Source organism: Cinclus cinclus, chromosome 4 (genome assembly GCF_963662255.1).
Source record: "Cinclus cinclus chromosome 4, bCinCin1.1, whole genome shotgun sequence".
Lineage (NCBI taxonomy): Eukaryota > Metazoa > Chordata > Aves > Passeriformes > Cinclidae > Cinclus > Cinclus cinclus.
Genome location: NC_085049.1, coordinates 64,195,139 through 64,219,442, shown reverse-complemented (window position 1 = coordinate 64,219,442; position 24,304 = coordinate 64,195,139). Strand labels below are relative to the sequence as shown.

The following is a 24,304-nucleotide window of genomic DNA, read 5'->3' as shown; positions in this document are numbered from 1 at the left end:
ATCCAAACGAAACAAAACCAGTCTGAACTGCCCGCATCCCACCCTGCACGGAGCACGTCTTCCAAAAGCAAGGTGTTTTAAAAAGGGGTTAACTTAGACGGCCAAAGCTACGCTCGTATTGCAGCACTCGAGCCATGTGCATACCACCCCACGTACCGCGCAGGGAAAGCCGCCCCGCCCCGCACACCTACGTCGGGCCCGGTGCCACGGCGGCTGCCGGCACAGACCGCAGCACTCCCACAGCAGCACCGGGCCCGGGCCCGGGCCCGGCAGCCTTGGAACGGTGCCTGTGCCGGCCCCGCCGCTCGCTCCCACTGAACCTGCCCCGGCTCCGGCCCCACCGCTCCCGCCCGCTCCCGCTGACCCCGGGCCCGGCTCCGGCTCCGGCTCCGGCCCCGCCGCTCCCGCCCGCTCCCGCTGACCCCGGGCCCGCACAGCGCGCACCCCGCGGCGCTCGCGCCCGCCGTGACCGCCGCTTCCCCCCGCGGCCCCGCCCCGCCCCGCCCGGCGCCTGCGCGGAGCGGCGCGGCGGGCGCCGGAATGCGCGTTACGGTTAAATAGTGAGGGCGCAGGGGCGGCCGCCGCGGGCGGGCGGGCGGCGGCGGCTCGGGGCGCCGGCAGAGCTCCATGGCGCGGCGCGACTCCCGGGGCGGCGGCACCAGCGGCAGAGGCGGCGCGGCGCTGTCGTGACAGCGGCGGGGACTGGCCTTCCTCCAGCCCCGCTCCCGAGCGGGGGCCCCGCGCCGGTGTCCCAGGGGCGCGGCGGCGGCGCTCACAGAGAGGAGCCGTGGCGGCGGCAGCGGCGGCCGGGGGCAGCCGGCGTGTCACCGCCTCTATGATGAAATTCAAGCCGAACCAGACGCGGACGTACGACCGGGAGGGCTACAAGAAGCGGGCGGCGTGCCTCTGCTTCCGCAGCGAGCGGGAGGACGAGGTGAGCGCGCCGAGCCGCCGCGCACGTGGGGCGGGGGGGCGCCGCGCCCGGCCCGGCCGAGGTTCCCGTTCCGCCGGCCCCGCCGCCGCCGCATCCCTTTGTCTGGCCGCGGGCGCCTCCCGGGGGGCACCCGCAGGGCGCACGGTCGTGCCGGGGCTCCCGCCACCCCGAGAGCGGGCAGGGGCGGCTCGGCGGGGCCGCGCGGGTTCCGGGCGGTCGGAGCCGGTGGCGGGCGGCCCCCGGGCCGTGCCGGTCGGAGCGGTGCCGGGGGCGGGGCGGGCTCGCCTCTCGCCCACCATCTTGGGGCGGCGGGGTGCGCGCCCACGTGTGCGGCGCCGCCTTTGTGCGCGGCCCCGGCGCCCCTCGGCGGGGAGGGGGAGAGGAGGGAGCGGGAGACTCGGCTCTCAGGGCGGGGTGGGATGGGCCGGGACACCGACTGGAACTCCGGGGTTATCTTCTGCGTGTCCGTAACACGCGGAAAACCGGTTAATGTATAATGGCGCGTGCAGGGCTGGGCCGGTGTGTCATCCTGAAGGCGAGCCTCCTGCCCCGCTTGGGTGCGATAAAAAAAAAAAAAAACAACAAACCTGTGCTTGGAACACCTGGCTTTCCCACGGGAGAGTAAAATGGGGCTTAGAAACGTTTTGTGAACGAGCTCGGGAGTGTCGTTGCTGCGGCTTTGGTTGTAGAGGTTTGCGCTCACCCGGAATTTTATGTTGCAGCAGAGTCGGGAGGTGGCAACAAAGTTGTCCCGTGCTCCGAGCCAAGGTCAATGCCGCTGCCCGTTATCTGGGAGCTCGGCTGATGGTTTTATTGCACAATACGTTTATAGATGGTCTCGGCCTGGAAGCATACCCTTTTGCGATTTCTGTTTTCATTTTCTTATTTCGTAGCCATGAAATAACTATAAAGGTTGGGGTCTGGGTTTTATTTCCTGCCTTTATCTGTACACTAGAAGATGCTGGTGCCCTTCCCACGCTGTCAGTAGAGCGAGGGTCTTCCTTAAACACCTACTAAGTAAACACAATGAAGTGAGAAGAGGCCTGTTCTCAAAATACAGGCACTTTAAATAAAAAAAATATTTTCTATGTGGTATAAATACAGCTTTGGGACCATGCTGATGGGGTTTTCCTAGTATAAGGGAGAAAGGCACCGAGCAGGAATCTTGAAAGGTCTTGTTATGGGTTATAGCTTTTCTTTGGTCTCTGACACTCCAACATACTTAAACATTTATGTGACTTTAACACTTATTTTTGGATGCTACTCCAGCTCAGACTTCTTTGGAGTTTGAACACCTGAGCCACCGTTGCAGCTTTTTGCATCAGTTGTAGTTGGAAATTTATTGTTAGGGTCACCTTTGTCAGTGATTTCCATTCATTCATTTCCTGATACAACTTCTTGTCATTCTCTTTCAGTCTTGCATCCAGTGAGATACTGGCTGCTTCAGAATATTGTTTGTGTGTAATAACATCCTTTGAGTCTAAGGATGATAATAGCAGCTTCTCTGGGCTGTATAAGAAGAGTTGGTACTGACCATTATTGCATTGCAATGCTTTGTGGTATTCTGGATGGAGTACCTGTATTGCTGCCATGAGGCTGGGACTTGGCATCATGCAGGTAGACATACTTGAGGATGAAGGGAATTGGAGGACATCAGATCAGATTTAGGACCTAGATTATGTGTTTGGAAACAGTTAAATTTGCTTTCTGACAACTTATTTCCAGGAAGGCAGTGCCAGCAGTTTGAACTTGCTTAGGAGCTGTTTCCCAAGTGCTGGCTTCCTCTGTATCAGTACAGAATCTATTCCTTAGAAGTTTGTGCCTGACTGCTGTTTGTGATTAACTTCAGTCACCAGCCATGTTCCCCAAACTGGCTGTTTGAAGCTTGCTTCTGTCTTCTTGAACACTGTTGTCCAGGTAGTTTCTGTGTTCTTCTACTCCATGTAAATGTCTTAAGTTTCTTTTCTAAGTCTCTAGAGATTGTACCATCAATTTTCAGCCAAGCTACATCTCCAGGGTGTTTAAGTGTAGGGTAACTTCTGTAGGGAAGGAGTGCAAGGGTGGTACCTGGATGACTGGAGAAGAAGAGAACAGGAAACTCCTGTAGAAGTTATTGGGAGGTCGAGGGAAACTACAAGGTAGAATAGTTTTCAAAGTTATTTTGACTTACAGGATAAGCAAAGAGTTGCTTGACATTGGAGTCAAGAAGACAGAACCAACAACTGAAACAATTTTTAGCAATGCATTTCTTTTTAGGAGTCCTAAAAGCAAGAAATCAAAATATCAACTTTTTTTTTTTTTTCTGGAGATACTATGTGCAATACTGAATTTGTTCTACCTTTCATCTGATTAGGTTATATCTGGAGGAATAAGTATCTATAGCAATCTTGTGATACAAATCTTAGCATTAACCTTTCTTTCTACTTCCATTCTGACTGTCCAGAAGGCTAGTCCCTAGCCAGTTATGGCTGAGCTTAATCTTTTTTTTCTCTCCTTCCTTGTACGTAGCTGTCTGACTTTTCTGTTGACAGCAGTCATTCCTTTCTTAGCATTTTTTATGAACTTCAAGTCTTAAATCATCTTCTCTTAAAAACAGTTTTATCTTTTGGTCATCATGGTAGCTCTCACATCTTGCTCCATTTGGCAAATGTATTTTTTAATGTGGGTGACACTTGTAGTTGTTTTAGATGGGATCATGCTGTGCTGTGTAAAAGGTTACTAACACTTGTCTAGCTGTACCAGGAGAAATGTTGTAATAGGACCCATCTCTAGCATGATTTGTAAAGCTATTGTGTAGTCCTCTTGTGTTTACTGGTGATATTTAAGCTCTAACTTGTTGCCACCTCATGAACTCTCAACTTGTACCAGAAATCCACAGCAGTGTTCCTACCTGATGGTGAAGAAGAACTTCTGCAACTTCGTGTGATGTCCCCTGTTGATATCGTGACTTCTGGATGCTGCTTCTCCACTAAAGACTTAGGCATTTTCAGTAGCAGCTTTTTGTGCCCATTGACAGAAATTGGGCAAGTCACAGAAACATTTAATATCTGTTGTTCACCTAGCAAAATCTTCTTGGTATGGCCTCCTGGTCAGTTTCTTAACCATACTGCACTTCTTATGCTACCTTTGTAGCCTCTTTGATGTTGATGTTACAGCTGAGTTTTATGCACAGTGAAGTAACATGTCAATGGAAAAAAGATTGGCCAAACCCATCCCTTACATTTCATTATACATCTATTTATTTTATTATTACACAACTATTTGCATTGGGTTTCAGTTTACTTCTTTATTTCTCAATTTGAAACATAGGCATGCTGTAGAATACTGCTGAGGCAAAATTCAGCCTGGTGGTTCCTGCGTGCAGTTTGAAATACAGACACCAAACTCCTACTTCCCAGCTACAGTGCCCTGTCCAAGTAGACTTACAGCTGCATTTGTCAGTCCTTGGTGCCAGGCTTAAAATTGTTGAGTCAGTTCTCTTGAGTGTTACAGTCTGCAAACTGAGCTTCCCTGCAGTCCTGCAACCTGTCAAAAGCTTCTGCTTTGAGAGCTGATATTGCAGCTGAAAACATGTACCCAAGATGACTGATGGTTGTTCAGCTACACCACTGTGAAAATCTGTTTCTTCAAGTGCCTTCACACAAAACAGTTTAGTGCTGTATAGTCCATTTTGGTTTAGATTTTGTTTTCTTCATGCTGTCATAGTGTATGATTCAAAAAGAAAAATCCTTTGAAAAGGAAGAAGCCCAAATAGCCAAGTAACATATCCAGTAGCTTTGGGGTTTTTCAAGTGTTAAAGGAGGCAGTCTCTTAGACTACTGTCATTAAAGTGTTGCCTGTTTTGGTCTCAGTGCTGTTATTTGGGCTGAAGAGAGAGAGCAAGATGCCTGGATATGAGCTTAAGTGCTGGTTCCTTTTGTCCTTTAGGAAGATAAACCAGTACTTGCAGGATCTGCCCTCTGAAAGAAAAAAAGCATCCTGGAAAGGAAGCAGGAGAAATCCCATTAAAAAATGAAACAAGGCTATGTGGGCATGCAGCACGTGGGGGGTGGGTGCAGCCTTTTTTGCTTTGAACAAACAAGAAGCTGGTAGGTGTGTGCAAAAAGCTGATGGTATTCAGCAGGCAGGGATGGGCTGACGGATTTGTCTATGAGGAAATGCAAGCTTCTCTTGAGCAACTAGGAGAGGATGACAGCTTTAGAATAAGCCTGCAGGAGAGCCCTCTTGGTACAAGGACCGGCTGCTTCCACAGGTGGGAATTGTTTATGCATTCAGTATTCTGCAAATAATAGTTTTACATAAAAATCCTCCTGTCTTAGGGTCTGGGCAGAGGGTAGGCAAGGAAATTCTTACTTTTCAATGCAGAGAACAAGGCACGCCTTTAAAGCAGTGAGAGCAAATAGTAATAAACGTATTTTTGTAGCAATTTGATTAACTAAAATATTTTTAAAATATAATTTTTTTCCACCAACTGCATCTTATACAAATAAATGAGCAGTTATTTTTAAGTATCTTGAATATAAACTTTGAGCGCATTCTAATTACTTTGGCATCTGTAACAGTGCTTTATGTAATCAAATATGGTACTGAAAGCCCTACTTTAGTGTTCAGCCAGCAGTTGCTAGTGGCAGACCTAAAATAGTTTCATATGCCAAGAAAGTCTTCAAGCTTTTCAATTTTTAATTTTGCCTTTGTTGTTCAGCCTTGTACATGAAATGAAAACAGATGGGAAGGGTTTGGGTTTTTTTAATATTGAGACAGCAGTGAGGAAAAATGCATTGTTACACACCTACAGGAAATGTAGAATTTTTTTTCCCCCTCTGTAGTAGGGCATGCACTTGCATGTCAACTATTTATCTTATTCTTGAGTTAAAAATTATCAGCTCCTAATGTTATAGCTTCTTTCTTATCTGATTTAATAACTTTTATGTGCTTGTAGAATGTCAAGATAGATTAAGCGTGGGTATCTTATGTCTTGTTATGGTAGTCACAGTTTAATTATTTTTAAAAATAGTGTTCCTCTGTTTTGTACAGTTGTTGTTTCATATTAGCTATGGCATTATTAAAGCAAAAAGTAAAATGTTATTTGTATGTGCATTGATGTAAATGGTCTGAAAGCCAGAAACACCTTTTATTACACAGCCTGATCCATAACACTAGGGCCCAGAAGTATCATTTGTCTACCCTGGCAAAATGGGGTGCTCCAGGAATTATTGTTAATAAGCTTGCACAGTCGTGAAAGATGCTCCATACGTGACATAGAATTTTTAGTTCGGTTTCTTTATTCTTTCACTGTAGAGCTCTCAGGTGTAAACACACAAATAATGTGTGCTTTCAGATAATTTGGGGTATGACCATGGCACCTTATTTAAGGCTGGCATGGTCTCCGTAGTGGTATGGGTTACCTAGCTTGCATTATGATGGCCTCATAGAATATAGGCATATTTTAAATGCCAGAGAATACACATTTCTTTATGGACTTCAAGCACACTGCTGCTTTTATTTTTTTCTGCTTCATGTCCCTGGCCTGCTAATGGACAGGAAGAGTAACTAACGTAGGGTAATTGCTGCCTTAGCTTTTTTACAGCATTTTCTTGACATTTGGACATTATCCAATTGGTTGGGTAATGTTGGATGAGCAGTCTGGTTTAGTGGTAGGTTTTCCTGCCTGTGTCAGGGGGGCTAGGACTACCAGATGATCTTCAAAGGTCACTTCTACCCCATATCATTCTATGAATCTATGATCTGCATGCTGTAGAAAAGGGTATAACTTGAAAAATCAAAACCTAAAAACATCTTCCAAAATGGCTCTTTATGATGTGTCTACAGAAGCAGTGTTTGCTTATAGTTTATCCCTGTAGGCCCATATGGGGTTAAAGCTTGTGTTAATGTTAAGAAAAATTGATCGTTAGGTTGCTGTGGTAGGATTTCTGTCATGTAACCAACTCTGGATACAAGACACTGGTGTTTACTATGTCCACAGAAAGGCAGCTTCCTGCAGGCATGCTATATACACCTTGTTTTCATGCTGGAATATTTTTTGACAAATTCCAACTACTTGCCAGCAGTGGAAGCCTGCAGGTTTAGTGAGGCTGTGGGAATTCAGCTGTCCACCTTGGCAGAAATCTTTGGTCTTCATCTGTGAGTCTTCAGACACTGACATCAGTCAACCATGAGGTGTTTTTTTTTACTTTGAAACCACAACCCATGCCTATGGTATTACTTGTATATGCCATATAGATATGTTTAATGTGGTTGGTGGATGCTCAAAGTGGGCTAGACTGAGGGAAGGAGGAAATATGGTTGTATTTTTGTAACATCAGGCTAAGATTTTTTTTAAAAAGCACTATAACAAAGCACTTTATGCCCTGTTTAGAAGATGCTGTCTTTTTTTGAACTAGTTATATTTCAGTTAATATACTTGAAAAAATATCCTTTTAGCTTACTTGCACCATCCTAAGTTTACTTAGGATTTAAACTGATGGCAGAGTTTCTGTTTGAATTGCTCCAGTTAACTCATTGGTGCTCAAGTTGCTGTGAAATAGCATACTGGCAGACTTCTTCAGAAATATGTTAATATCATAGCTATTTATATATGCCTATATACACACACATATGCATTCTTATCTCTAGCTAGACATGTTTTTTTTAAAGTATCTTTTGTAGATATGTGAGTTCACAGACCATAGCTTGATGTGTATTTTTTTCCCAGTTTTGTTTGTAGAATTCTTGAAAAGCTTACTTTAATTCAGTGGCTTTTTGACTTAGTGCTTAAGCACTTTGGTGAAACCAGTGCTGCAAATGTAAATACTTTAAAACAAATTTTTGTCTTCCAAGACGTATCTCAAAGATAGAAAACTCTAAAAGGTAACTGGTACTTGTCAAGAAATAACCTTGTCAAATCTTTACCTGCAGCTGACTGCCTCTCAAAGACTTGGAGCTCTTGTTTCTGACAAGTGCTTGGAAGCTGATCCCTTAGTCAAACAGATTATGTTGCTGGGTAACCAGTAAAGCCCAGTTCTGCTCAAGATTAGGCCGTGGTTTCAAGTTAAAAAGAAATGGGCAGCAATATTAATTTAGCTCTTCCCCTGCCACCTGAAATTGTGGTTTCTCCCTTGGTCTGCATTAGCAAGCATGAGGGAAGAAGGTTATGTGTAGTGGATTGGGGAAGTGGCCCAGCGTGACAAGTAAAACTTCTTTTATAGGCACTTGTGGGAAGTTTCTTATTTGTTTGCAGGCTTGTTTTTTTTATTTTTTTATTTTTTCAGATGGGAATCTTCTTTTGTCATGTCTGGGTGCAAGATCTGTACCCTTCATCACACTGTGAGACCTGATACATCTGTTTCTCCAAAGTATGCTGAAGCTTAGGGGGAGATGGAATGCTGCAGGTGACTTGAGTCACCTTATGTGAGGAAATATGTTCTGATTGTCATGCCATAGTAGTACAGTGCTGTTGTATTCCTGAGAGGAACGCTTTAGCCTAAGAATAAAATGAAGTATGTTAAATAGCCAGAGGAAGGCACTCAAATTCTGTTTCACTATAGCATGTTGGCCAAATGTTGCAGGTCAGTAATTGCAAGTTGAAAGCAAAACATATGAAAAAGGCTGATGTGTCTCTCCTTATTGCCATGTGGCCTTAAAGTCAGAAGGTCCCAAAGGAAAAATAGCTTCCAGATCTAATTCTGAAGTATTATAAAATTATATCTGTATTTCTTACCCTTCATCTTCAGAATGGGGGTGAAGTAGCACTGACTGATATTCAAGTGCTGTGTTGCTGCTTTGAAAAGTGATCTTAAAGTAATGTTGGGAGGATATTTCAGACTTTACTATATTGTGTAGACAGAACCCAGTTTTCTGAGATGCATTCAAGATTCATGCTCAAATTAATGAGCATTTGGATTAACGTACTGCTTATTAGCCATTCCTCTGCTGTTGTGCTGGCTCCTGTTCAGTGAGGCTAAATCATCTTTTTAACCTCTGTCATAGCTGGGGACTGCTTTCCAATCTATTGTCTTTAAAGTACTTTGCTAGAGGCTCTTGAATTGGTATAAGCTGATCTGAAATTGGGAGGTTGCCGTGGTGCCTTTCTGCCCCAGTTTGTGCAGCACTGCCCCTTGAATGGCTGTGTCCTGATGGGTGTTGTGTGTGCAGGCTGGACACTAAGCTTTCAAGGGGAATCTACTTTTCATCCAGATCAGCTTCCTGAACTCATTATCCTAGTGTTAGGGGAAAAGTAAAGTTGCAGTTTTGACTTTAATTAGCTCTTAAAATGCTGTCAAGTCTGATACTAAAGTTTTGTTACTACTTTACAATAACTTTTTGCATTTTATTTCTCAGTGTTTAAAAACTCAAGTAATTTTAACAATTATTGCAGTAACAAATGAGGACTATAAGCAGTCACTACTGACAATCTTTTCAGGAAGGCACGTGTTCCTTACTAAATGCTGCCTGTGTAGCATTGCTATGGCAAGCTTTAAAACTGCATTTTCCAACCTTCTGCAGTCAAAAAAAAGGCAATGGCATTCTAGGACAAGGATACCACATTAACCTATAGGGGAACTGAGAACTGTTTCAGAACTGCTGAAATGAGGCAGTGATTCTTAAAATAGAAAGAAAAAAAAAGAAGTGTTAGCTAAAGGAAATATCTTAACTACAGTAGCAGGCTGACATACGCTCTCTGAGATGTGTATTTTTGCCTAAAAAATTTATACAGTTAATTATGCAAATATGCTCCAGAGTTTGAAAGAGATGCTTTTCCTTGCTTCTCAATAGTGTTCCTGTGTTGCAGCATTCAAAGTTGTCCCCTAGTGCTTTTAAGGAAGCTCCTGAGCTGAAAACAATTGGAAATAAACAATACTTGAAAAATGAAAAAGTGAAAATAAAACACTAAGTGTTTGTATTCTTCCCTGAGCACCTGTTTGTGGCTGTTTTTAAACAAATCAAAGAGCTTGACTGACCCTTTTGGCTGTTCAGGATTAAACCATCTTTCTGGCTCTTTCAGGTGTTTGTAACTTTAGCAGACCAACCAACCGTGTAGGCTGAGTTTCCATACTGAGTGTGTTAATTTATATTATATCAACCTCCACCAGAGTGGGTCCTGTCTTTTTTCTCAAAGTAGGCTTGGATGTTTTATCCTCTTAATGCTTCTGATGCTTATGAAAATACGCAGTACATCTAACAACATTTAACATGGTTTTGCACATAAAAGATACCTTTTAATGCCTTAATGATCTTTTCTATACTCTGACCAGTTTAAATCTTCTGAAATTATCTGTGTGTACTTACTTACGTTTGAGTTTGGGAGCTGAATCCTTTGTCTTCCACACACCTGTCTTCTGAGCAGTACACCTGAGCAATGTGGTGCTCTTTGCAGCTGAGTCACACATGCTCAGCGGTCTTTTGGGAGTGAAGGGTTGGTTGTTTTTCTCTTGGACATTGCTCCATTTAACTGCCAGCTTTGCTATAAAGAGGGGCAGGCTTGGCTATCTCCATCAGGTACTTCAAGCATCAAGTTGGACATAGATACCAGAATGGTGGGAGGAATGAGAGGAGAGAAAATGAGGTGTGCAGTGGGGAAGACATGACTAGATGGGATTAGGCTGGGAATAGAGAATTTAAAGACTTCTGATGACAAATAATTATTGTGAAATTGAAATGGTATATTTTCAAATGCAAGTTTTTCCTCCAAGCTGGGGATGACTTTGTTTTGAAATCTAAAGAATCCAGCTGAGGGATTTGCTCTGGCTAATTTAAATTCTGTCCTTGCTATTTTATGTAAATTGATTTTAATAGAATTATTTTGCTAAAGTACAATGTTCTTCAGTTAAGAAAGAAAACAATGATATTTTATATAAACTTAAATGATTTTCTACCTATCTTATGCTTAATATGAAAAAAAATTGAGATAAATAGCTTGTGGTTATAATTTGTATTACTCTGAGCTGTTGTCATTTTGGTCTTCTGGAATGCATGGCTACTAACTGTTTCATGATTGGTTTTGACTTGAGAACACTAAAGAGGCCACAGCTTCAGCATCTTTAGAAATTTTCAATTGTTTGTCTGCAAGCTTTGCGTTTATAGTGACCAAGTCCTATGATGCCACCTGCCCTGTAATAACCTTTTTGGTTGACCATATGATGGTTACATGTATTGATAGGTGCTTATTAGAAGCAGGCTGTCTAGCAGTTTCTCTTCCCCACTACACTTAAAGGTCATTGCTATTCCTGGACTTGGAAGTGAGGTGAAACTTGTCTGGTAACGCTTAATAGAAGAATTTTTCTTTTGTTTCCTCTTTGCAGCTTTTCTTCTTCACTTGGCAGCATTATGGTATCTTCACCTTAGTCTTTGGAGTAAGATAAACTTAGCTGTATAACTAGACAAGCAGACTTCACTGCAGTACTCTACCTTTTTTGAACAAGTTATCAACAGTAAGTCTTAGTCAAAGACATGGCAAAGGCAGTGATCACTAGCAAGTAATACAATTCAAATCTTAGTCCTTTTCCTGCATCTGGGGATACAGGACACATAATTATTTGCATAGGAAGTACTTTTTCTTTTTTTCTTTTGAGCCTAATGGGATTGTGATGTAAAATTTGGTGTGCATAACACAGAAAATACCGGTGTGTGAGATTCTGCTGTCTTTTCCAGTAGACTATTGTAATCTGCTTGACCATGAGCCTTCTCAGAAAAGGCTGGATGTCCAGGCAACCTAGATCACATTTTTCCTAGTTTGATTATCTTCTGTTAAGGGAGGGTGAATTGCTGCATTTCTGCTGCTGATTTTTGCACCTCGCTTGGCATGTGAGTGCAGTGTCAACCAGCACAGCCTTTTGGTGTCTTCATAGTTAAATCACATTTATATTTACAGCCTCCTAATTTAGGTACTGGAGGATGTATCTCCTGGTCACTTACAGATGGAAACACCTCAAAACTATACGGAATGAAAAACAGTGTACAAAAAACAAAACAAAAACATGGAAGACTACTTGATGCTATGACTGAAAAAATCTGTGGAATGCTTTTCAACCTTACCACACAATCCTGCAACTGCTAGCTATCAGGTCTTGTTGTTTGTTGAGTCTGATTAACACCAAGTAAGTTTTTGATAGCATTATTCCAGGATGGATGCTTCATGCCTTAGTGGCTTAATGCATTAATGGGTAAAATAATTGTGCATCTGATGATCTCAGGGATATATCTTAGTGTGATCCCTTGGATTCAGACTGTAAAAGCAGTGGGATCACAGGAGAATAAAGCATAGAGGGAAAGATGTTTGAGAAGATGCTTCCGTTCCGGGGTTAGTGGAGGTTTGGATAGTTACTAAAATGAATTCCCAGGCTGTAATGCTTGGGAGTTTATTGTATATATAGCTGTAAAGCCTGTCTAGAAGAGTTGATTTATTTTAATGTTGATTACTTGCTAGATGTATTTGTTTCTGCTTTTTAAAAGGGTAATTTAAAGCTAATATATGTACAAGCCCAGCTTTAATAGTCTATTGATCAGATTAGCTGTAGTCAACTTCTATATATAAAGGCATAAAAAAATCCTGCCTCTACACTGCACTGCTAGAATGAGCATCCTGATTTATCACACAGTAGTAATTTAAGAGTTTTATGTTTAGCCTTAACTAAGCAATGAATTCTGATTTAAAATTATTCTACCAAACTGGGAGCGATTTAATGCTAATCATCCTTTTGTTCATTATTGTTGCTAGCTTTCACATGACTGGATTGAGCACTCGTTTCATCAGCAGAAAATGATGTTTCATTCTTGTATCTGGAACTCGGAAGTGAATTCATAACTTGCTTTTTACAACTGATCTTTAAGCACTGCTCAAAGTGGTTCTTCATAGTGATGCAGGTGCTCCACCTAAGTGTTGAAAAGTATTCTTTGGATTACTTTTAGTAGAGCTGTGTGCACTGTGTGAATCCTTTGTTAATGTCAAAGAATCCTAGGGAAACCGAAACCTTTGGCTGTAAAGATCAAGTTTGAGATACATTTGTCTCTAGCCTTATTGCTTTTGCTGAGTAATTTTTGTTTTTTATATAGCTGAGTAAAATGCTTGAGTTGACTGAAAACATGAGCATTTAGATTAGATGCTAAGAATGCTTTTGTACTAAGTGATGTCTGCTGTATTCCTTACTTAGCATAGGAAAAAGCTTTGGGGAAATTAGTCCTACTCTGAAGGATTCTCCACTGTACTAATCTTGACTGCACATGAGATAAACATTGCAAGACAAGATCTGTCAGATAAGGCTCTTCCAGGTGCACCTCAGTCTGCACATCTATCGTTGCATTCACAAAATATGCAGTCATCTGAACTGCACTCCCAGTTTCTGTAGGTGAACCTACAACCTATTTCCATGAGTACCAAAGGGACATAGTATAAATGGTAATTATTTCCCTGTTGCTGTCATCAGAGAGTCATTTTCCTGTTTAACACAACGGGGGTAAGTTTGAAGTTCTTAAAGGTGAGGTCTGAGACTGTCACTTCAGTTGTCTGTCACCAGTTAAAACTATAACCTTTAGACTTGAGGTTCTTGTTCTAGTCTTTTAATTGCTTTTCCAGATTTGAGCAGTGACCCTGCCCTTTTACTCCCCACAGTTGTCCTTTGACTTCAGGGTAGGGTTTATATGTAAGTAATGCCTAGAACAGGAAGCCTTTTACTACACAGATGAGGGAGAATGTCTTAGTAACTGGGATGTGTCTCAAATAAAAGTTAAACTGCTTCTTTCCCAGAGGTCGTGAATCAAGGTCTTGTTTTCATAAACTTCTACTGCAAAATTACTCCATATACAAGGTATCATAGTTTGTTGGACAGGTAGCTTACATCTTCTCTGCTCTATTATGAAGGACAGGCCCTATAGATAGGGGGTTTTAAATTGGTGTATATCAATGACAGAACCAGGTTAGAGTCAAATTAAGTGAAATTAAAGTGTCTTGGGAAAAAAAAATGTTAAATTTAGAAATCAAATTCAATGTGTTGTGGTTTTTCCACTTATGTAAATGTTTAAAAGAAACCCAATTGGACAAGGGCCAATGAAGTACTCTCCCTGTATTTTAGTTATGCAATAGTGTAAGCATGTCATGCTAACATAACACTTCAGCAACTAAAAAGAAGCTAGTTTCTGACTAAAAATAAGAAATATTTTCAGAAGTCCATTTTTAGCCAGAAGATGCCATTCCAGAAGAATTAGTTTTAACTTCTTTGTGATGAAAATGTCTTAAGTCTTGCACTTTGTCATCAATATAATTTGAAGACTTAGTTCTGGAAAATATTATTATTAGATTTTTGTTGTATGCCTTCACTCTTGTGAACATTACTCTGTATTTTCCACATTGTTTCTAAGCATCCAATGAAGGCATTTGTACAAAGAGATTGCAATGACTCCGTGAGTTATTTTTATAAAACAAATTGGATGTTAACTGTTTTCCTCTTTTTTCAACTCCTGCTTGCCTGTTATGTTTTGTTTCTAAAGTGTGTAATCTAACTGGCTAGGTGAGAAAGTGCATTGCTGAAGAAGCAGCTAGGAGTGAGATTCCTGACTTGTGAGCTGTATTTAACAGTCACTTGCAATTCCTTACAGGTGCTGTTGGTAAGCAGTAGCCGGTATCCAGATCAGTGGATTGTACCAGGTGGAGGAATGGAACCAGAAGAAGAACCAGGGGGAGCAGCTGTGAGAGAGGTGTATGAAGAGGTAACAGAAACAAAACAAAGCAAAAAATCCAGCTGATCTTTGCTGCTGTTGTCTTCAGATGGGAACCAAGAAGGAAGAGGGAACTGCCTTCTTTATCTAGTATTTGGCTGAGACCCTTGTGGTTTATGAAAATCAAAGGACTTCAGTTCTCTGTGTTAGAATTGGGATATAGTGTGGTGAGGTGAACTAATTAACTTAGCTTCTTCACAGCACTCTTTCATTTCATAGCTGAATTTCTGTCTGCCTTTATAAACAAGTACTGGAAGTAGAACTGTGATTTTATGCCAGATGACATTATAGTAGTGTAACATTTCTGTGAAGAAAATGTTTGACTTGCAGCTCTTCTAGAACAGAGTGGAAGTAAACTAAGCATTAACATATAGCTGTATAAGAACAGGAAATAACAGACCTCTGAGGACATTCCAAACTAAACAGATTAGAAACTGATGTATCTGAGCAGTTCAGAATTCATACATTTAAGGCTGCTTATCTATAAAGAAATCACTATGGATATAGTCTGCCTTTCTGTCTCTGCCCCTATGACTAGGCAAAACAGAGCTTTAAATCGTGATGAATTAATGCAGTTTCCCTATACTACAATGCTTAACTTTCAAATTCACAATTTTGGGGTTTCATTTGCTATTTATTTTTCCTAGGAAAATTGTCAAAAATACTAACTGGTTTCTTTAATATCTAACAGCCATGTCTAAACCAAATAAAACTGCAAGAAAAAATGAAAATACCATACTTTTAAATAGAAGGTATAAGATTTTTTTTTTTTAATAAATTGGATGCATTCTTGTAAGTGAGTGAACTACAAGATTTCTACTAGACTTAAACAGTTTTATCACCCCACTTTGCTATTCACAAAATACACTAATATTGTTACTGATTAGTGTGTGTAAGGATTTTTTTTCTATTAGCTATGCTATTTGGTGATTTGTCTTGATGACCTTTAAGACTGGTTCTTTTGTAGTGTTGAGACTTAGGAACTTGATGTAGATGTGACTTGCACCATGCTATTCAGTGTCAAAGCGAGATCTTTTGTGAACTGTGATTCAGTGACCCTTCTCCCATTTTACTTGGGGAACAGACTAGTTCACTGTTTGCTGCTCTCAGCAGCCTTCCTGCAGCAAGGTTCAAGCATGAATAAGCCTTGCTGAATCAAAGGTGTTCCAGACTGTGTTCAGTTTTGTTGGAGGAGCCCATTTTGACCTACACAAGACATACTCAGCCACAGGGTACAGTCCATTAGAAACGAGCAAAGAGTTTGGATTTTAGCAATGAGTCAGCAAAGATTTAGGCTTCCAAGAAGTAGTAACGCCTCCAGGGAAAGTCTTATCTTCCTACTGTCACATATCCATGGGTAGGATTAAAAAGCACAGTCCTCTGCTCAGTGTTCTTAGAAACACTGGTAATTTTCATTGCTGATCTGACGTCAGGTGTAGTCCAAGATGGGGGATAGTATTGACTCCTTTCCATGTTAAATTAGAGCTGACTAAACTGTAGTCATATGTTTAGGAGTTTTATTTTTCCTTTGGTGGTGAAAAATGGATGATCTTGAAGGGACTATGCTCTTTATGATACTTTGGAGTACAATATAAAGTTCTGGCCATGTTCAGCTTTGAGCTGTGCTTGCAAATGCATGAGGAGTTTTCACAGACATAGGGCTTTAATAAGCAGAAATAATTTGGTTACAGTTGTTCTACTCCCTCAAAATTTCTGGTGTATGATAGCTTGTACAGCTGATCAGATTTAGCTCATGTCTTAAAGTAAAATATTCTTCAGCTCCCAGCTGAGTCTTATATGCTTCCATGAGATTGCCAAATGCCATTTTTAAAGAAAATGGAGTGGAATTTAGGGGTTTGAGCCATGGAAATTCATACTGACCTTTCTAAAGGTGGATGTCCTTTATATTTTTTTATACTAAGGTCAATGTCACCTGGCAAGCTGGTCACAGTACAGTGAACTGTACAGAGTTTTGTGAATGAATAAACTTCAAAGACAGCACAGTAGAGCTGGTTTGAAATGTGTTTATTCAGTATTGGGTCATGCACAAACTAAGCACTGGTTTCTATTAATTTATTAAAATGGATAAATTCATAGTGGGAATTATAATGGCATTCCTTAATGGGTAGAAGTGTTGATTGCCTACTGGTTTTAAATATGCTCACTTGGACACCAACAGTAGTGTATTTAGAATCTTTGTTTTACAACTGAAAGATCTGTGTAATCAAATGCACCTGCATGGCAGTTGTTTCATAGGCTGCCTATGTACATGACTCCAGGGGTTTCTTAATTCTTCAATTCTGTTGATGTTAATGATATTTTTTCCTCTACTGAACATTTAGTGGTTCTTTTAAGGTTGTCTGACATTTCACAGGAAATTGACAGTTACCTTAATTATTTAGATACAATACTCTTTTACAGACCTGAAAGTAGAATACCAAAATGAAGTTACAGTATAAAGCAATCCCAGAAAGGTATTGAACCTCATCTAAATGAGGAGCTACTCCATTAATGAATTTGGAACTTTGTCTTTTATTGCGTAACACGAAAGATGAAAGTAAGTTGTCTGCACATGTACTGTTCAAAGAAAAATTACACAAATGAATGGCAAGCCAATGATGCCCAGCCTTGTAAATGGAGATATTCTGTGAACTGATCCCTTTTCTTGCTCCATCTCACAAAAAAACTCTTGCTTTGTCTTAGTAGTGTATTGAAAGGGCTATGAGAAAATATGCTATTTCCCCCAGCCCTGTATGGATATAGTTTCTGAGAAGAAGATGGTGATCCTGAAGATTAATTTGCTGCAACTGTGAAAGTGGCAGTAATATCGCCTAAGACTTCTCATAGGAAACAGAGGAATTGCCTCCAGTGAGCACCTAATATTTGAAAAATGACTGAGTGCTACAAACTAGAACTAGTTAGACACTGCAAAAATAAATTAATAAAACACACTGTCAGCTGAAAGGTTAAGGCGCACGTAGTCAAACATTTTGTTTTACAGAAGTATGCAAAAATGGGGCAGAAATAGTCTTGACACCATCCCTTCAGCAGTGTGGCCATTAAAATGGCTACAACACTATCCTGCAGATGCCAGAGTTAAAAATAACTCAAATCTTTCAGATCTTAAGCAACTTTCTGCCCTGGTGGACTGTTAGGGTAGAAATTGAAGTGCAGTATGACTCTTGCTCCATCTACAGGAAACAGGCGAGTCTGACACAGAGGTACCTGAGACTGCAGTACCTCTACAGCTGGGTACAGGCATCACCTCCAGGCCAGACCGACTATGGGGTGGGTAAAGTGGATAGTTCTCTCTCCTGTGGCTGGGTTTAGAATAATGCTAAAATATACGGATAAGATTCAGATCCGAGGTCCTATTTGCACAGCACTCGGACTTCCTTAGAGAATTGTTCTGGGGAAGTACAGCACTTAATTCAACAGCTTGTCTGCCAGAAGAAAGCCAGGCTTTTTCAGGCTTTTCTCCCAAAGTTTAGATGGCCTTACACACTTATAGAAGCCTATAGGATTCTGTTTACTTGAAGAACCATATTTTAACAGCCATGGGTACATAAAAGCCAAAGGAAGAAGTGTGTTTTTATGAGAGGCAAAGTGGTTTAAAGTCTAGCATTTAACCAGTGTGTTGGATTAGAAGCATACCATTGGAAAAGTGGGAACTGCTTTTGATACTCTTCTGGGGATAAAGCTGAAGTATTTCCTGGTCCTCTAGCACTTAAATTTGGCACATTTTGAAATACATTACAAAAAGAACTTGAAAATGTTCTTGTTAGTAAAAGTACTTAAAAATCACTGTCAAATTCATGGTACTTTTTCAACTATGAAGATTATTCAGTCGAATATTATTTTCAGGGGAAGAAAATCACCAGACTTAAGAGTTACTACCTTTTTATATTTTTGAGTGTAGAGGTTTTCAAAATAACACTGCTGTCTGCAGGCGTGATGCTATGTTTTGGAAACATGTATATTTGAGTAGGGAGTAATTGGACATCAGTTACAGTAATCACATTTATGTAGCAACATCTGGTTGCACCAAAGCTTCACTTCAAGCTCTGGGGAGTTTTTGCACTTGAGGTAATGGAGAGCTTCTAACAGTTTCATTCAGAATTACTCAGCAAAGTGTATTTGTTTAAACCACTGATTTGCTTGCAGGGAGAAAAGAGAAACTGTTAAGTAAATTCCACTTAGAGTAACACTGATGAATTCACACTATAACTATGGGATACCAATAAATTGACAAAACTACTCTATGAATGCTATTCAGTATCAGTTAAACCTAGCTGGTCCTGAAGGTTTTGCCACGTGCTAAATATTAGTTGTCAGACTCCCACTTGAAGTGATACTGTAATGCTGAGGAAATTAGGACTAATCAGTAAAATTTAAACATTTCTTCAGCATGCTGCTTTCCATGAATAAGTGCTTTTTCATTACCCAGTATAAAGCACAAGCAATCTTTAGTGCCTGTTGTGGCACAGGTTACTTATTCAGCCCAAAAATAAGGGTCTGTCACTTTCCTAATTAATGTGCTGCTTAAGCACTTATCTGTCAGGTCCAGCTGAGTATTTTGGTTTTATGAGCTCCAACAGGTATCTCAGCCATCACAGCAGACAAACAGAATATTGTATGTAGTTTTGCATTAACTTTTGCTGTAGCTCTTACTAAGCAAAATGCCTTGATGATTTTGCTTGGGCTGTGATTGGGCTTCCTTCATCAAAGTGGCTTAATAAATAACACCAGACATCTGCTTTCTTTAAAAAGACAGTCACAGTAAGACTTTGATTAGTCTTATTGCTAAAGCCTGCCCAGTTATTGGTCAGTTACTCATTAAAATGTAATGAAGATCCATATAGTCCTTTATATAAAGATGTAAGATATCAGTATCTGTTTTTTGCTAAGGCTGGAAGCAAAGACTGAAAATTAGAAAATGTCATCACTAAGAAGTCCTATTTTAAATATTGGTTATACAACAAGACAAAAACAATCTAAATATGGTTTTGTCTGCCAGTAGGCAACATATGCCTTTGTGTCAGTCATATGGACTGAGTTTTGTTTAGAATTAAGGGATGATTGTAAGTGATGTCCCTTGGAAGAGACATTTATGTATTACTGTTTGAAAAGCAATCCTTAGTGTCATAGGAGAAAGTAATGACCATTGTATCTGAACTGATAAAAATCACAAACCACGGGCTGATACAGGGATTATTTTAAAATATTGGAGTAAAACTCTAAACTGAAATCCTTTTTTAATCATACTAGCTAGAAAGAGTTCAAAAACTGCAGAGAATTTGGGATATAAATTTGGGGTTTATATTGCATGCCAGAACCTTCTTTAATAAGAAAACCAGCACACATGAAGCCATTATGCTGCAAGATCTGTGCAATAACCTACAGTTTAATTCATTACTGTGTTTTGAAGATTCGTACTTAAATTTCTATCTAAAATAGCACTGAAGTTTCAATGATTGCTTCTTGAGATTAATTCTAATGCTGCTACCTAAAATTCTCTTCTCCTCCTTTCTACTTTTCTGGATTATTTCAGTATTGGGTGTGATTTATCTATTTAATAAAATACAGTACACTAAAAATGTGCTAAGTAATAAAGTATTTTGGTCCGGATGGAAACCTTGAAAGATTTATGGAGTCTTTGATCCACTCATTAGGATAAGCTTTTGTACTCTAATACTCATAAAGAGTGTAAAACCAGAATCTCCAAAATTAGTGAAGCACTATCTAATTAAAACTTAAAATTCTTACTTAACATATTCCTCCTTATTAGGGTTATTTATGTAGGATGATGGTACAGATGCTTTATATTTTTTTTAAATTAATACCAAATGCTAATTCTTTTTCCTGTTTGTTTTGTAGGCTGGAGTAAAGGGAAAGCTGGGCAGACTACTTGGGATATTTGAGGTGAGCTGCTTCCTTTAAGTTCTAAAAGCAATATTTTGCTTGTGAGAACTGATGAGCTGCAACATTACCTACCTATAATTTTGCAGTGTTGCTGGATCTGCTAAATTAGACAGGACTTTAGGTGTCCACACATGATGTGTGAATATTTGAATAGGAAGAGTTCAAAGTACCTATTCAATTTCACAGTACCACAGAATATTCTCAGTTGGAAGGGACCCACAAAGATCATCAAGTCCAACTTCTAAACAAGTATCTTTGCAGGGATCAAACCCATCACCATGGTGTTATCCAGCACCAGGCTCTCACCAGCTAAACTAATCTCAGGTCATTTTGGACCTTTGCTGGAAAGATTAAATTAGTGCTTGGACAATATCTAGATGTAAAAATAAATAAATAAACCAAACCATTCTAGAGTTAGTCTTTCTGAAACATTACACCAGCCTTTTTTTTGTGGCATTCTTTTGATTCTTCCTCCCTGGTTAGATTTTGCTGAAGTAATCTGTCAACTTTCACACATGTGAGTTCTCTTTATGGTTGTGATTCACTAAAAAAAGGCCAAGACTTTGGATAACAGATAAATCCAATCTTTAGCAAACTATGTAGTTCAAGACATCTACGTGATAGTGTAAACATCAGACTCTGAACTACTAACAGTGCAAAAACGCTAGTTAGAACTCTATTTTAGTGTTGGTGTTGCCCACTTCTCAGCTTCTAGACAGGAGCAGACTGTAGTTTTAGTAGTCTCCAGCTCCTAATACATCCAGTGTTACTATGTTGTGTTGTATATTAAGTGGAAGTCCCTTATTCTAAGTTAGGTACAAATCTTCACCCAGCTTTTATAGGCAGTGTATGCCTGACAGGGATTTCCTTTGTGAAATATTAGTCGTGTGTCCCATTGTGTGACATACGGAAGCCATGACACAATTAGAGAAGCTCCAGTAGCTCCTGAAGCTTTGTGGTTAGTACTACTCACATTTTTCTGATATGTTTTGGGTTTGAGTTGAACTACACATTAAAAACTTGGCTGTGTTTTAACTCTGCTGGTCAGTCTACAAAAGTATTCTCCATTTCTCAGCTCAGACCAAAAAATCCAGGATATCTGTTATGTTGTTGGCTTAAGACAGGGGCTGCAAAGCATCATGATTCACTGGTAGTTTGGGTACACGTTCTTCTGAAGCCATTTACACAAGCTAGAGCAGAAGAGAGAAAAATTGTTGTTGTGTCACTTTTCTAGGTTACTTCTAACTTAAATCAAAGCCCTACTTTAATTTCTCAACAGGCCCCCAACAAACTGTTGTTAGAACCATTGAGGGGGCCACACCTTGTGACCTGGGGATGGAACTAAGATAAGATTGAAATAATGCTGCTGCCGAGTCCTCTTATTCTAGAACTACAGCCAGAGGATATGTGTTACAAATATATATATCCTATTTAATGATGATATGAACAAACAGCTCCTGGAGACTTTTTATTACCTAGTAAAGCACAACAGTTCAAAGCTATATTAAGCTTGTAGTGAAACAAAGTTAAGTAGGAAAGGTTATTGGCACAAGGATACAGCCATCTGTTAGGGGAGCTAGGCCATAACATCTCTTGGTTCTTAATATAGTTGTAATTGTAGATGGTCCTGGTTTCATTAGGAGCTCAGTTCTTCTCCAAGGGGAAGGATGGTTGGGTAGCACCTCAAACACTGCCACTAGCCTGCTTTGGAGTAGCAGGGAGTAATGTCTATGCCAGCCTTGCATGGACTGGCCTTGCCCTGAGTAAATACCTCTGTCAGACTCTCTATTTAACCTGCCTTGTGCAAAACAAATGCCTTCTAAACAGGTGGCGAGTGCTGCCATCGTGGCAAACCTGCTGAATGAGCAGATGGCAATGATTTTTGCATTTGTCATCATCGCAAGTATAGACTATTTAATTTGCCTCACTCACAGAGTGAAATTTTATAGCCAGCATTGTGTAGGTGACATGGCCACATGATGCACCACTTCCATCTTGCAAAAAGCTTTTGGGTTTTTTTTAAACAACATTTCATCCAAGAAATGTATTGTGGAAACAGTTTCAGCAAACATGGTGTACTGTGGTCATTAACAACATGTAAAATATAAGTACTAGTACTTACCTAGGGCAGTACTAGTGGACAACTGCTAATATTTAGCTGGATGACCAAGAACAAACTTTGGTCAGAACTTCAGGATCTTCAAAATTGTTTGTATTGTCTGTGTTTTGTTTTGTTTTAGTCTAGTAAAAGAGAATAGCTGTTTCAGATAGAACTTTTGTTTTCCCATCATTTTGGATCTCACCAGTGTAGATGTTTGTTTAATGAAAATAAAAGCCAGGTTTGCTGGCAACTATCCTTTATAGGTAAGTAATTTCTGATCTTGTAGTTGTGGTAAGTCTGTAAGTTACTTAGATGAGAATTTAAACTTGTACTTCTAATATTCAAGCAGAACCAGGATCGGAAGCATAGGACGTACGTTTATGTTCTTACTGTGACGGAAATACTGGAAGACTGGGAGGATTCAGTTAATATAGGTAAATTAATTCTCTGTCCTTACGTGCCATGCTTAAAAATGTTTTAAGCAATTTGTGTCATTCAGGGGGAACACTAATTCTGTTCTAGAAAAAGTCAAGGGATACTGTTCTTGCACGCTTTAATGCACACATAACTAGATTGCTTCTGACACAGTTACTCTTATTCTTAGATAACAGAAAAAACTTTGTAATTTTTTACATATATTTTAAATACTGTACTGCCGCATTGTTTTTCTATAAAAATAATGTTTTACTGTATGATACTCTAGGGTGTTTATGAAAGTGTCCTTGATCTTAAACAAGTGGTTTATATATGTTCAAGCACAGTACTTGTAATGCTGTAAAAGCAAATGAAAAACAGAATTAATTTAATGTTTAACAATACGATCATTGACCTTGTCTATATGTGTTTTCAGAGACTTTAAATTTTAAAGGATCAACTTGTAAAAGTAAGATGGTCTTAAGCTGATCTTAGTAAAGTCTTGAAACTTAAACATGTCTGATACAAGGTATATAATTTTTAAAACTTACCCTAACCCAAGTAACTCCATGTATGGATGCCTATGGAGATGCTGAGTATGGAACATGGCTTTTGAAATCAGACCAAGCCATTCTCCATACGTGCATGTTCAGTCTAAAGACTGGTTTTCTGATAGGCATGACAATGCAGGAAGGCAGTATCAAGTCAATTTAAATAACATCACCCTTTCCTCTAAGGACCAGATGTGCCTTTTGGAGCATATGGAGTCCTAAGAGTTTCTGTCCAATACCTGCTTCAAGAGGGTTATCTGAAAGGCTTTATTATTAACTGCATTTCAGTAAGCTTCAGTGCATGTCTTGTGTTGATCAGTTCTTTCAAGGTCTTTTCATTTACTCTCTTGCCTGACAACTTCAACTTCCAAAAAACTGAGGAGGAGTGAGTAACTAGATAACAACCAATAGTGCTGTTAAAGTTTTATAACACTGTTCTTTCTTGTGGATTGTACTCATTCAGGAAGGAAAAGAGAATGGTTTAAAGTAGAAGATGCAATCAAGGTCCTTCAGTGTCACAAGCCTGTTCATGCAGAATACTTGGAAAAACTGAAACTGAGCTGTTCACCCACTAATGGAAACTCTGTGGTTCCCCCTCTTCCAGATAATAACTCCTTGTATGTCACTTCTGCACAGACTTCTGGGTTGCCCTCTACTGTGAGATAAACATTTGGA

At 40.1% G+C, this 24,304-nt stretch overlaps 1 protein-coding gene across 2 annotated transcripts; it reads left to right on the top strand.

Moving 5' to 3' along the window:
* Nucleotides 1–835: 835 nt before the first annotated feature.
* Nucleotides 836–24,304, top strand: NUDT4 (nudix hydrolase 4). 2 transcript variants are annotated; one of them, XM_062491446.1, is made up of 5 exons: nucleotides 836–934; nucleotides 14,522–14,632; nucleotides 20,519–20,563; nucleotides 23,014–23,098; nucleotides 24,093–24,304. In XM_062491446.1, exons 1-5 carry the CDS (start codon nucleotides 836–838, stop codon nucleotides 24,293–24,295), a joined length of 543 nt encoding a protein of 180 aa, XP_062347430.1. In that variant the 3' UTR covers nucleotides 24,296–24,304. The 2 variants fall into 2 exon arrangements, with proteins under 2 accessions (XP_062347430.1, XP_062347431.1); XM_062491447.1 differs by having other exon boundaries at nucleotides 23,011–23,098.

Bases quoted from the DNA above. Each gene is read 5' to 3' on its own strand.
- NUDT4 (XM_062491447.1), top strand. From the start codon at position 836: ATGATGAAATTCAAGCCGAACCAGACGCGGACGTACGACCGGGAGGGC. The intron at 935-14,521 runs GTGAGCGCGCCG...AATTCCTTACAG, and splicing joins GCAGCGAGCGGGAGGACGAG to GTGCTGTTGGTAAGCAGTAG. The intron at 14,633-20,518 runs GTAACAGAAACA...TTTGTTTTGTAG, and splicing joins TGAGAGAGGTGTATGAAGAG to GCTGGAGTAAAGGGAAAGCT.